The sequence below is a fragment of the Protobothrops mucrosquamatus genome, unplaced genomic scaffold (genome assembly GCF_001527695.2).
Source record: "Protobothrops mucrosquamatus isolate PMUCROS unplaced genomic scaffold, P.Mucros_1.0 scaffold539, whole genome shotgun sequence".
In the NCBI taxonomy this organism is placed as follows: Eukaryota; Metazoa; Chordata; class Lepidosauria; order Squamata; family Viperidae; genus Protobothrops; species Protobothrops mucrosquamatus.
This window is the reverse complement of record NW_015386844.1, coordinates 78,701-92,022: the sequence shown is the minus strand read 5'-3', so window position 1 is coordinate 92,022 and position 13,322 is coordinate 78,701. Positions and strand designations below refer to the sequence as shown.

Below are 13,322 nucleotides of genomic sequence, written 5' to 3'. Positions count from 1 at the left end.
TCAATGGTCTTAACAACCTCTTCAGAATAAATTGTGGGTTGCTGTGTTGACTTAGGAAGTAGGATAGGTATGATAGGTATTTTTTCCCCAATAGCTATTTGCTCCATTGACATGACTTGTTACAAACAATGGTTTTTCCATTGGGTGATGTATACAGATAAAGACTATCATGTTTTTCTTAGGGTAATAAATAAATGTTAATATGTTATAAACTTTTCTTTTAAAATTTTGTTAAGACTGTATTTTCTTCATTCCAGCTCCGCTACTGTAGGCCCAGGAGATCTCAGAGACATGGAATGAATGGCTTTGCCCAAATCCAAAGATACAAAAGCCATGACTGCTTTTAGACAGGGAGAGGTCAGCTTTTGTTCTGGTTACTTTTTGTTTGGATTATTCTTAGATGCTTTATATACAGATGCCCATAATGATCCAGAGAGGGCAAACAGTACAAAACATGACCCTCAGAGCCTGAGGGGACAAGCTGTAAGGAATCATGCAACCCAGCCTGAAGTAAGTGCACTGATTGCCTATTTTGTTTCCAGATGCAATCAAGGAAAGCCTTTCCCTGCACATTGTCCGTATCCTTATGAGCAGGAAATAGAGAGAAGGTTCATTCCACTTTCAGTGGAGGGATATAGAGTTATGATGTAACATACAGTTTTCTCTGTATGAGGTCCTAATAATAGTGTCACTTAAAAGGCAACTCACACCAACTCTATCATATGTACATGTTAAGGCTAAGATCTCCCTTTTACCAGGTATTGTCAGTTGCAAAGAATCAGGACCATTTGTAAGGTTGCAGCTGAAATGATTTATTGAAGCCTATACACAACCATCTGGTCAACTAAAGGTCAGCACTAAATTGGCGCTGCGTAAGAGACAACGGAATTCAAGAGGGCGTCTGAACTTGGATCTTGTATGCAACACAAAGACTCTAAACTGATGATGTGTTTAACTACACCTTCCAGCTCTGCCTGCTCTTCTTCTACAGGTATTGAGGTACTGTATGCTTATAGGCAGTGTAATGAGTGAAGTTTGTTTCTATATTTTATTAGTTTTTATTGGAGAAAGACTGACTGAGCTGGGAGGAGAAGTCAAATGGGGAATTAGTCTGGAGTCTGGAATCTCTACATGGGCATAAGAGGGTAAACTGAATGCTGTTGAACCTTATCTAGTCTAACCCAGGCATAAACCATCAGTCTGAGAAGATTCTTGTGTTATAGGCTTGAGCAATAAACAGCTAATTGAGTTCTTCACACGTGGATCTGATTGTTCATGCCTGACAGTTTTATTGATTTTATTAAAGATATTTGATTACATTATTTACTGAAAATAGCTTATTTCTTTTAGCATTCGTACTGCAATCCTAGAATACAACATTGTTATAATTAATTAAATTATAAACTAAAATAAGGCCATGGGAGCAACTAGTGAAAAACAGTTCCACGGAGCTAAAGCAATTTGCCCTCAATATATTAGATTGAAAACATTATGCACTGTAATAATTTATGCGTTATATCCAGTAGTTGTAACAAGAAAACAGTATGCATTATCTGTAACTCAGTAAAATGCTTAATGCTTTAGATGAAGTAGATAGTGGTCCACAAAAGCTTAAGACACAATAAATGTTAATCTTTAGCTGTTACAAGACACCGATGTTTTTTGTTTCAACATGTGATTAGATTTATAAATTGTTAATGCAAATCTCTTTTGATTGTCTAAGATTCAAAGTATGTTTAGTACAGAGAAGTGTATTTTAATAGGTTTCTTAAACAGCTATACTTGTTCTTAATTATTATAATCCATTCACTTGCTGTCCATTGAGCAAACTGCTGACTACTACAACTTTCTAGGGTTTAAACCAGCAGCTCCCAACCTTTTCTATACCCTGTACCCCGAGAACGCTTCTGATATATTCTCGCACCCCTTACAAAAGTTCAAAATGACGAATTATTCATATACACTATAATTTTGAAACTTCTAAACCCAAGTTTTTGCACCCCCTGGAATATCATCTCATACCCCCAGAGGGTGCAAGCACTAACGGTTGGGAACCCCTGGTTTAAACACACAAAAACTGAGCATATATTTTTATGCTGTTTACTCCTTCCCTTCGAAATTATAGTTGAAGAATATAATTCATACCTAAAATTAAAAGGATAAGAAACTTAAGAAGCCTAATTTGTCAAATAAAGAATATTTTCTTGGAAGAAATATGGGCAGCTGAATTTTGATATAATAGACCACTCTTCTATTATTTTTTTCATGCAAAAGCTTGTGGAAATGTACTATTTAAAGCTACAGCCAAGACTTTTAATTTTAAAAGTTTTTATGTACTACAGATTGTATTGTCTTAATAAAATAGTATAAAAAAAACTGTTCAACTGAAAGGCATAACTTTCAAAAACGAGGTTCCACTAATGTCCATTAACTTGATCATTTTTGTCATCAGCAAATAATAAATGTTAATACTAAAGCAACTGTTATTAAAGCTTACTTTCTTAAGGTCTTGTAGTAAGTCTATTACCATAAATCAATACATTCACAAGCCTTCTTCCCCTTCTCCTAAATCTCAATTTAATATCAAATATATGAGCCATGCCTACTGCAAAAGTTGATTTTAGAAACTAGCTATTTTAAATGACAGATATAGTAATATGGCTCAAAAATATGGAAGGTGCCAATCTACAGGATTCTTAAAATGTATAATTAGAACTCTATATGCATTGCTCTGTTGTTTAGAATAATTTCACTGTACATGAGAACAGTTGTCTAATATTTAAGGATCTGCTGTCAACACTTAGAATTAGAGTCCAAATTAGTATCTTTATCATGCCTCACTAATCATATTATAAAAAGGTATAATTTATTTTTATATTGTAAACCTGAAGATCTATTCTTAGTAGGGCTCAGGAGCTATAGGTCTTTAGAAAGTGACACTGTTGTCCATGTTGACCATGGTTGTTGTGAGTACAGTTCAATAGCTTCTAATCTAAAGTATCATAGATTTTTCCATGTCAATAACTGAAATCCTCATATATTTTAAAATTTTAATTTACTTAGAAAGTGAAATACAATTGTTTTCCTAGCTATTAGAAATAACATGCAGTGAAGTCAATGGCTAGAGGCAATTCAGTGAAATAAATGGGAGGCTGAGTTTAGGTACATCTCACTGGAATGATCCAGTAGTTTACATGTATATCCTTGTATTTTTTTAAATATGTGTTGCTTTCTCCAAAAGTATCCCGCTCACCTCTCTCTCACAGATACACGTTAAAAAAAACATGCTAAAGTGAAATAAACTGATGCATGCTAAGATTTACCTAGTGCTATACTGGCAAAGAATGGCAGCAGCCATTGTTTCCACTGCACTGAGCTGCTAACCATGGGATAGCTGACCAGCATACTAGGTGTAGTGATTCAGCTCTACCCTCAACTGGCTCTCAGAATTGCAGAAAATTTAGCAATCTGCTGTTGCCAGCTGATGCAAGCTGACTCCAGCATATCACCAGATTTACTATAAACAAATGAGAATATTTATCCTTATACAATCACTGCAAGAATACAAGATGGCAAGAAAATTGTTACCAATTCCAGAAACAGACATATTTCCAAATTACTAGGTTGCTGGTTCAATGTATGCCATGCATAAATTCACAAACTTTAGTGGCTGCTTGAATCTAAAACCCACATTTTTAGGACAATGGGTTCAGAACAACAAAGTGTTAGCAGCTTGATTTCAAAATAATAACTAATAGGAACATTGTGATCCTAAGTCAAGGATTACCTAAAAACTACAGCGAAGGAGACAGAGCAGCCCAACTGTGAAAGTCACTTCTGCTCATGCAGCTTTGAGGTTAGTCCAAGAATTCCTAAAACCAAACTGTATGCTCTTTGCTAAGTAACCTTTGTACTGGACCACTATAATATATTTGACATGTGGCTGCAGTTCGGGCAAAATACAATTGTCTATCCATTAATGGCTGAGGGCAATTATAATCATATTCCTTATCTACCTCAAGTGCAATACTGACTACCACTTTGCTTTTGAGTGCAAAAGTGCTGATCATTACCCAAAAACTCTGTATCAGGAGTTACAGCAACGGAGGCTTGGAAACATAGATTCAAATACATTTTTAAGCTCTTAAAATTTTGCTTTTCAGGAGAATTTCCGAGGAGTGAATTTTGTTCATAGAAAAGCATAAGATAGAACAGTGGTGGCGAACCTATGGCACGGGTGCCAGAGGCGGCACTCAGAGCCCTCTCTGTGGGCACGCACGCCGTCTCCCCAGTCCTAGGCCTTCAGCTGGGTTTTATAAAACCTTTTCGCTTTAGGCCTCCGCCGCCGGGTACAAAAAAAAAAGTTCAATCAATCAATTTCAACTTCTCGCGGGGAAAAAAAAAGATCTTGCAAAGTTGGAATTGATTGATTGAACTTTTTAGTCCCACCCAGTCTGCCGTTACCACCGCAGCCACGCCCACTCAATGGGCCACACCTACCCGGCACCCGACGATGCATAAGTGGGTTTTGGGTTGCAGTTTGGGCACTCGGTCTCTAAAAGGTTCGCCATCACTGAGATAGAATATGCTCATTTGATTTGCAACAGTCCCATCGATTGATTAAACAGACATTAAGCAAAACCACCACTTACTTGCTGACTTCTTTATACTGTGCTATTTCCTCAATATAAAGGAGATCATGTAGTCGTGACTGATAATTACTCTTGGTCAATGATTTATCCAAGACAGACTGTGTAAATAGCTGGTCAGCAGACAGAGGGATCTGATATCTGATCAGAAGACTCTTGTCCAATTCAGTAGTCTCGTTTGGCTCAAATTCTACAATTGTCTTGGAAGTGGAATCCCAACGCTTGGCTGTGGTTAACAGTTGCTGACGTGCATTCATCCGGTATTCAAGATCTATTTGCAGCAGATAAAGAAAATAAATAGATACCCTTACTAAATTATATTTAAATAATCAAACTGCATATGGCAACATAATTTTTTTTTTAAAAAAAATCAATTAACATCATCTTATAAGTAGACCAACAAAAATTAAAATAATTTTAAAACATTAGGCTATAGAACTTTGGATATCAAAAAGCAATTTTATTACTGGTATGCATTAAATTACTTTCATGGTGTTTGAAGGCCTATGGAAACAAACACTTTTGTTATTAAACTATAATAGTTGATTTTAATGCATACTGTATTATTTCATTGTACTCTTATATTTAATCTAGTAACATTATGAATACTAATTGCTTGCATGTTCCTTTTCTCTGCCTAAAAACATATTAGCATAACAATTTATTTATTTATTTATTTATTAATTACATTTATATCCCGCCCTTCTCCTTGCGGACTCAGGGCGGCTGACAATTGGATAAAATACTAACATATTATACATATTATACCTAATTAAAATTTGATTAAAACGAAATATTTAAATATGTCAAATTTAAAAGTAATTAAAACCCCTTTAAAATCCCTTAGGCCAGTCCNTCCGATGCCATGGAGCGCTTTAAAGATAATAGTCAACACCTTGAAGCGCACCCGGAAGGCTACCGGCAGCCAATGCAGCTCGCGCAAAAGCGGCGTGACGTGGGAGCGACGAGTCCCTCCCAACACCGCCCGCGCGGCCGCATTTTGAACTAACTGGAGCCTCCGGGTGCTCCTCAAGGGAAGCCCCATGTAGAGAGCAATATATGGATGGTTTTTATATTATGCTGGAGGATCAACATATAAATACAACGTAAGTATGATTTCTAACGTGGAATCTTTGCAATCCTATATTTACTCACATTAAAACTTACAGTAGACTTCATCCTTACTTCTTTAGCAATGGCAACTGAAAAGACCAGCAGATTGATAGGAATTTTTAGCCTCAAAAGACACACTTAGAATGTCTTATAGTGTTCATGCTGTAGCTTTATACCACTAGAATCCACATACATGGCATTGCCATATCAGAAACCGAATCTGAGAACAGCTGTGCTACAATAGGCTTAGCAGACTTTTGTTTTTAGCTTCCAATGGACCATCAGTCCTGGGTGGCCATAAACATAGAGGTAGCCCGTGATTTACGACCACCATTGAGCTCAAAATTTCTGTTGCTAAGCAAGTGAGCTTTGTCCGATTTTATAACTTATCTTGTCACAGTTGTTAAATGAATCACTGCAGTTGTTAAGTTTGTTAAATGAGTTTGGCTTCCTCATTGACTTTGCTTGTCAGAAGGTCACAAAAGGTGATCCACATGACCCTCAGTGGCAAAATGCAACTTTATCTATTTTAAAGTCAGCCCATTTAGAGTTCCTCTTTCTCACCATCCAACTCCCTTTCTCACCATCCATATATAAATCACTTGTTTTATCTACAAGAAGGGTAGGGAAATTGATACAATCTATTGGTACAATTTTGCACTTCAGTATTCTAAAGATTCAGCCAGATGTCAATTACAGAGATGTAGCCCAAAACATCTGGAAAATACTAAATTCATCCTATGCTTGAAGGACAAAGATTAACAATGAACCTAAATATCTGGTATGTATGTATGTATGTATGTATGTATGTATGTATGTATGTATGTATGTATTCCTGCTTTTATTATTTTTATAAAAAATACTCAAGCCAGCTAACATATCTAATATTCCTTCCTCTTGTGAGGTGACTTGGGCTGAAAAAGAGTGATTGGCCCAAAGTCACCCAGCTGGTTTTCATGGCTAAGGTGGAACTAGAACTCACAGTCTCCTGGTTCTAGCCTGTTGCCTTAACTATATAACTAACCTGGATATATCTGAGTTATTACAGACATTGCACATGACACAATACTTTATTATTATACTTATTTATAAGTATACTTGTCTCTGGTACAAAGAGTGGCAGAACCTGGGGGGGGAGTTAAAAGAGGGATCAGTTTAGAATCCCTGCATAGCTATAAGTAGACTAAGTCCAGCCTTTCTTGAATTAAATGGACCCTTATCTAACTCCAAGTATTTGCTAACTGTGAGTTGAGAAGATTCCTGTGCATAGGCTGTTCAGCAATAAATCAGTTTAACCAGACCTTCACATGCGGACCTGGTCTTTTAATATGTGACTCAAATGCCATTGACTGCTTTCACATACACAATTTAACAATGATTCAAAATGCTTTTTAATATGAGGTTTAAAAGAACCTCCCTTTATTCAAATGATATTTAAGATTATATATATTACTTCCCCTGACTAATGCACTTTGCATCCAGTATAATTGTTTATATGCAACTTGCCCAAATATTTACTCTTCTTGTAGGCGACCTTCCCAAAGCGATACATTTTATAAGCAAATTTGGGCTGAGAAAGATTCATAAATGTACAAATTTGTTTTTTAATGAAACTGCAAATCATACCTTCTGTTGAAGCAGCATCAATCATCACTCGTTGCATCAAAACTGGTTCAGTCCCAAAATCGAATACCACAGTTTGACGAAAGGTCCCAAAGATTTCTGTACTAAAAACTACACTGATTTTGTACACTGAATGATCTGTTCCATTCTGGGCCATCTTTCCTCCAACCCATTCCTGGCAGGTTTCTGGGACTTCTTGTTTTATTTGGGTGCTGCTATCTCCAGCTGATATTGCCATGATACTAAAATGAGGACGATGCGCATCATAAAGTAGTGCCACTCGATACAGCATTCTTGCAGGCTGTGAAGAAAAAAACTTCTAAATAATTGTGGTGCATGTTTCCTCATTTAGATTTAGATATTCCTTCCTTCCTTCCTTCCTTCCTTCCTTCCTTCCTTCCTTCCTTCCTTCCTTCCTTCCTTCCTTCTTCACATTTATAAAGCCACCCATCTCACAAAACATGGCTCAGGGCAGCATACAATAAAAAAATGAACCATATATACCTATCTATACATCTATCTATATATCTATCTATATCTACGTTTACATCTATATAAAATTTAAAAGACAAAAAGAGATTATCTCTGGTCTACCCATATCAATAATTCTCCATTTCCATTAGATCCCCAAGTCTTTTGACATAGCCACATTTTGAAGGACTTCTGGAAGGCTACCAATACTTATTGTAATGTAGTGGTGATGTTTCTATATCTCTACACAAAATATAACCATTTCCTGCAACTTCAAAAACACTTTATTTATAAAACTACAAGTTTTCTTATTTAATCAAGAAAAAAATGAAATGTTAATTATAAGTGGCTTTAGAAACGGGGAAGTGAGAAAACTCTCAATAATAATTTGCATTCAAATAATAGATTAGAGTTCAATGTGCTTCACATAAATGATGGAAGGAATTTTATATTGATCTGTAAAATGGCTCACATCAGAAACATGGAGAAGCCACGTTTTACCCCAAACCATCTTCAAAATGACCGTCTTCAGTGCCATATACTGCATCATGATTCTTGGCTCTGCTAATGTCTCCATGGCCTAACGAAATCTATCGCAGTATTCAGCTGAATTCTAAACCTTTTAGCAAAGTTCTGCTTTATAAATAGGAGGCAAAGACGAAGCCAGTAAAGCAAGCCCAAATCTGACACACAAAATATCTATGAATATGTAGATATTTAGGTATTTTTCTTAAATCACAGTAGTACCTGAATGTAGATATTCAGGTAAATTTACGTTAAATGTAGCATTTATCCTGAGGGTTGAGTTTTTTTCCGTTGCAAGTTTTTATCCCACAAACTAAATTTGGCATATTGTAGTCCCAAGAACATACAATTTCCAAAGGAGAAGTTCTTTAAAATGTTAGGGTTAAGTATCTATATTTATGTTCCAGCAATGAAATTTATTTACTGTATTTTTTTTAAAAAAAGACAGAATCCTACCTTACATGTAACAGCAAAAGTCCACATCTGATATGATTTTTTGGTGGTGACAGTAACTGATAGTTCAGGGTTATGTTCAACTCTTACTCCATCAAGACATTCACTGAGCTAGAGAAAATGCAGTGTTAGAAATTTTATAAGATAATAACAATGCTGGAAAAATAATTCTGGGTTTAAATGAAGACCTAAATGTTACCATGTTTCTCCGAAAATAAGACCCAGTCTTTCCCCCCCCTCCAAGAGGCACCAGGTCTTATTTTCGGGGGGGGTGTCTTTTCCACTCACCTCACGGTGGCGGCACCAACAGTCCCGCCCAGCCGGCCCACTTCTGCGGCTGAAAGAGCAGCTTCATTCTGCAGCTGAGAATGGAGCTCCGGCCTGCATTTTGCCATCAGAGACCTTTCCGGAAGGCCTCTGTAGCTGAGAACCAAGCTACAGATTGAATCCATAGCTCAGTTCTCGGCTGCAGAGGTTTTCCGGAAAGGCCTCTGACGGCGAAATGCAGGCCAGAACTCCATTCTCAGCTGCAGAATGAAGCTGCTCCTTCAGCCACAGAAGAAGTGGCCCGGTGAGGTAAGTGGCGATCCATGGGAGGCCTGGCTGCAATGGTAAGCTCCACCCCCCAGCTTGATTTTTAGGCCTTGCCCCAAAACTAGGGCTTATTTTTGGGGTAAGTCTTACTTTCAGGGAAACACGGTAATAAGACCAATATGAGTGAATGGTCAGTTTATCAACTAACATTTCATTATAGTTATACTATATTATAATCTGTTCTCAGTGCAAAAAAAAACTTTTTCAAACATTTCTGGAAGTATTTCCAACTTGAAACAGTCTGTTTTCCACTTGAAATAACTTTTAAACTTGGAATGGGGCATTTTGCAAAAAAACACATCAAGATGAAATATTTTATGCAAACTTCCGTTAATGCAAGTCTCCATGCATGATTCATACTTAGATTTATTTGGGGGGCCTTCAAGTCAGTTTTGACTTCTGACAAGCCCCTGTAGTTTTCTCTGCAAGATTTTGGAAGTAGTTTGCTATTATCTCCTTTCTAGGGTTTAGAGAGAGTGACTGGCCCAAGGTTACAGATATACATCCAAACAATTCAGAGAAAACTCAATGTTTCTTAATGGGCATTTGAAATAAAACTAGAAGAGAGGGCTGCATCAATCTAATATAGCTTCTTAACTTCAATGGAATCGACACACAGACACACAGTTGTTTCAATCACATAATTTTTAAGCTACATGCTAAAACCCTAAAATTAAATTCTGTAGCGACATACTTTCAGGCTTCGTAGGACTTTATTTAAGACATGATACAAAGACATACAGCTCAAGAAGTATTCACATACATAATGAACAACAAAAAGACTGCTGGAATAATAGAGATTATATATGTACTTGGGGAAGGGAAGCTGCCCATAAATTGAGTGGCACAAAAATTACTATATTTCAATAGCCTTTGGCATGATTAACAGCTCCAACTCATCATCAGAGTCAGAATTATATTTAACTCAGAATCTACAGTTTTGATTGTTTCCGTCACAAGTTTCAGAAATACAGGGCAGAAATCTCTTTTGTGCCAGAAAGAAATCAAAATGGTTTTAATGGTATGGATGTACAGTAAATCCTATTTATATCCATAGGACTGTTTCATATTCTTCCTATCTGAAGGTAGAAAATCAATAAAATCATGGTATCAAAAATAATACACCATTTTCTCTGCATTTTTTAGATACATTCCTGACCTAGTCTAGAAGCAGGTTAATATTGTACAATTCACTGAATCATTACACTCTTGACATGAATCTATGTTTTCAGATGTGAGGCTCTTAGCACTATCAAACTCCATAATGGATTTTTCTGTGGTAAGAAAAAAGACAAATACAGAAGCAGCAGTGGAGAAATAAAAATGGTTACAAATGGAAGATCATCATATAGACTAATTATGTAGGCCTACATCAATATTTTTTTTAAAAAAATCTGGAAATGTCTAAAAATAAGAGTGAAATATAACAAATATTTCACAAAGACATGAAGTTTTCAATTTCATATACAAGAATCAGAATCAATTTGTGATTTTTTTATTAACAGAAATAGGCAACTGCATAATACAAATAATATTTTGAGGGTGTTAAAAATCTAACAGTGTCAAACTCAAGCTCCTAATTTTAAGTATGAACATTGAGAAATGCATTAATTCTTACCACTTTCTCAGGAGATAATGAATTCATCCATTTTTCAATTAAGGATTCCATGTAACTTCCCAAACATTGCTTGTTTTCTTTCTGTTGTTTTAACTTTATCAAGCGGGAAGCATACCGTTTCTGCCATTCAGTCAGCTCGTCCTGGGAATGTGCTGAAGTACACTGTGCACCATATCTGCAAATTCCTTGCTCTAAAAATCTGCATAAAACAGGGAAGAAAAACATTCCTTAAATTCTCCATTTGAAATAGGCTCCAAACGCATAATTTTTTGACTCTAACTAAAACTGTTAACCATAACCCGATTTGCAAAAGGTACAGCTCAATCGATCTGCTTACTTTTGCACCTGTTCCAAAGTTGTTGCAAGGTAAGACAGAAATAATTTGGATATGCCTGTCAAACTAAACCTTTAGATCCTGGCTACAGTATAATTTATCCCAGAATATTTAAGGAAAGGCCTAAACTGACATATATTAGCTTGTGACGGTGGCAAATATCTCCTAAACTCTGCTGAAGATATTACTTAGCCTGGTAACAAAACATTCAGAAAATCAACCCACAAGCTTGGAGAATGAACCTCCACCCTCAGGAAATAGTGTGTCTTTTTTAACCTAATCATAAAATATACAGAATTGTCAAAAAACATGTTTTAGTATCAAAAGCATACATCCTAAACTCACTGGAGTACTACAAGGGAAGTGTTTTTCAAATGGATATTGGGGGGGGAGGGAGGAAGACAGAGAAAAAAAATCAGTATATGATCTTCCCAGTTTACTAGATTCTTAGTGACACCTTGTGGCCTTTTCTGCTTATTTCAGATTCATATTGGTACAGTCAGCAAATAATTCAAATGGCTGCATATTTTTTTTCCCACTACTGTATGCACCCAAGGCTATATTTGGATTTATTTGGGTAATTAAACTAATTTTCCCGCCAATTCTGTTGCCGGTATAGGAACTGCTTTATAAATGCTTACCACCTGGAAGCATAATTTATAAACTATTTACAGTCAGCAATAGGTTTTGTTTTGGCACAGACAGCAATAAGAGCAGTTCAACAGTGGAATCAACGGCCAAGAGCCGTACTTGGCTCTTTTTTCACTGGGTGTGCACATGCAGTGCTGGCACAGGCAACTGTCAATCTGAACAGGAGTTGGGGGTCTTGATCCTTTCCAATCCTGTGATTCTAAGAAACCAGGAGTTAATTGCTAGGTCTTCAAGCACTGCTATACTGTCATTTCTTTATGCCTTTTATGAAAGTTATAATACACCTGTCACCAAGTAAAAGTGGTTCATGTAATTTGAATAATTTATTAATAAGAATATTGCTGTACTTTTTGTTTTCATGTGTTTATGTTTTAAGTACAATTCTAAATGATATAATTACCAACTGTAGGCAGTTTTGGTGGAAAGGCAAGATAAAATTGTGACAACGAGAAAACGCAGATTTGTTTTAAAATGACTAAATAACATATTTAATATGCATTTTAAAAAGCTCAAATATGTGCTGGTCTTCAAGCCAACTTAAATATACCATCTGAATGGAAAAAAGAATTTTGCTACAAGCATAATCGCAAGACATCTTCTTATGGAATTCTAAGCTCAAGCCACAATAACATACTTATGCAAATCTATCATCTATCAAATAAGTTTATCATTTGGATAGTTACAAATTAAACAGACACTACAAAGTCTGTTGATCTTACAAACAAAGCGATTGCAGGTAAGAATTCAGATTGTGTTAAACTGCAGATGAATATATGTGTTTAAATTAATATACATACTATGCACACACATCATCAAGATTTGTGGGTGATACTAGAGTTGGGGACTGTCGAACTGTAAGACAAGTGATCAGTAAAGTGGAAGCAAGCTTAAAAATTAGCTTGTAAACGTAAAACTGGGGAAACGATAGTTATGCTTTAACACCAGACAGCAATATTTAGCATCTCATTAACAACTTTATAAGGTTGCAATCCAACCTTTTAGAATCACTTATACAGAGAAAGTGGCAAACTGTCACATTTGCCTAGTTAGCTGGAGCACTTTGAGATAAATGGGGAGGAGGGATGGACTTTCATTCAGTTCCTTGTTGAGGAATGCAAACTATGACATGAAAACACTAAATAAGAGATTATCCTGGCATTTTATTACCATGCAAGGGAATGATTCACTTGTATAGTTTCCGCATACTGGGCTGCTAGTAAAGATGCAGGAGTGTCTTTTAAAAGAAATCCAGTAACCCTCAAAGGTTAGCAATCAGAGTGAGATATCATGT

The 13,322-nt window shown here is 36.2% G+C and overlaps 1 protein-coding gene across 1 annotated transcript in view; it reads right to left on the bottom strand.

Moving 5' to 3' along the window:
- The window catches only part of HELZ (helicase with zinc finger), a 129,691-nt gene that overhangs the window by 69,327 nt on the left and 47,042 nt on the right, over nt 1–13,322 (bottom strand). Inside the window, exons 8-11 of the mRNA XM_029284331.1 lie at nt 11,047–11,245; nt 8,838–8,945; nt 7,389–7,686; nt 4,653–4,920 (exon numbers count right to left, since the gene is read on the bottom strand). Of these exons, the coding sequence (XP_029140164.1) occupies nt 4,653–4,920; nt 7,389–7,686; nt 8,838–8,945; nt 11,047–11,245 (873 nt within the window). The remainder of the gene's footprint in view (nt 1–4,652; nt 4,921–7,388; nt 7,687–8,837; nt 8,946–11,046; nt 11,246–13,322) is intronic.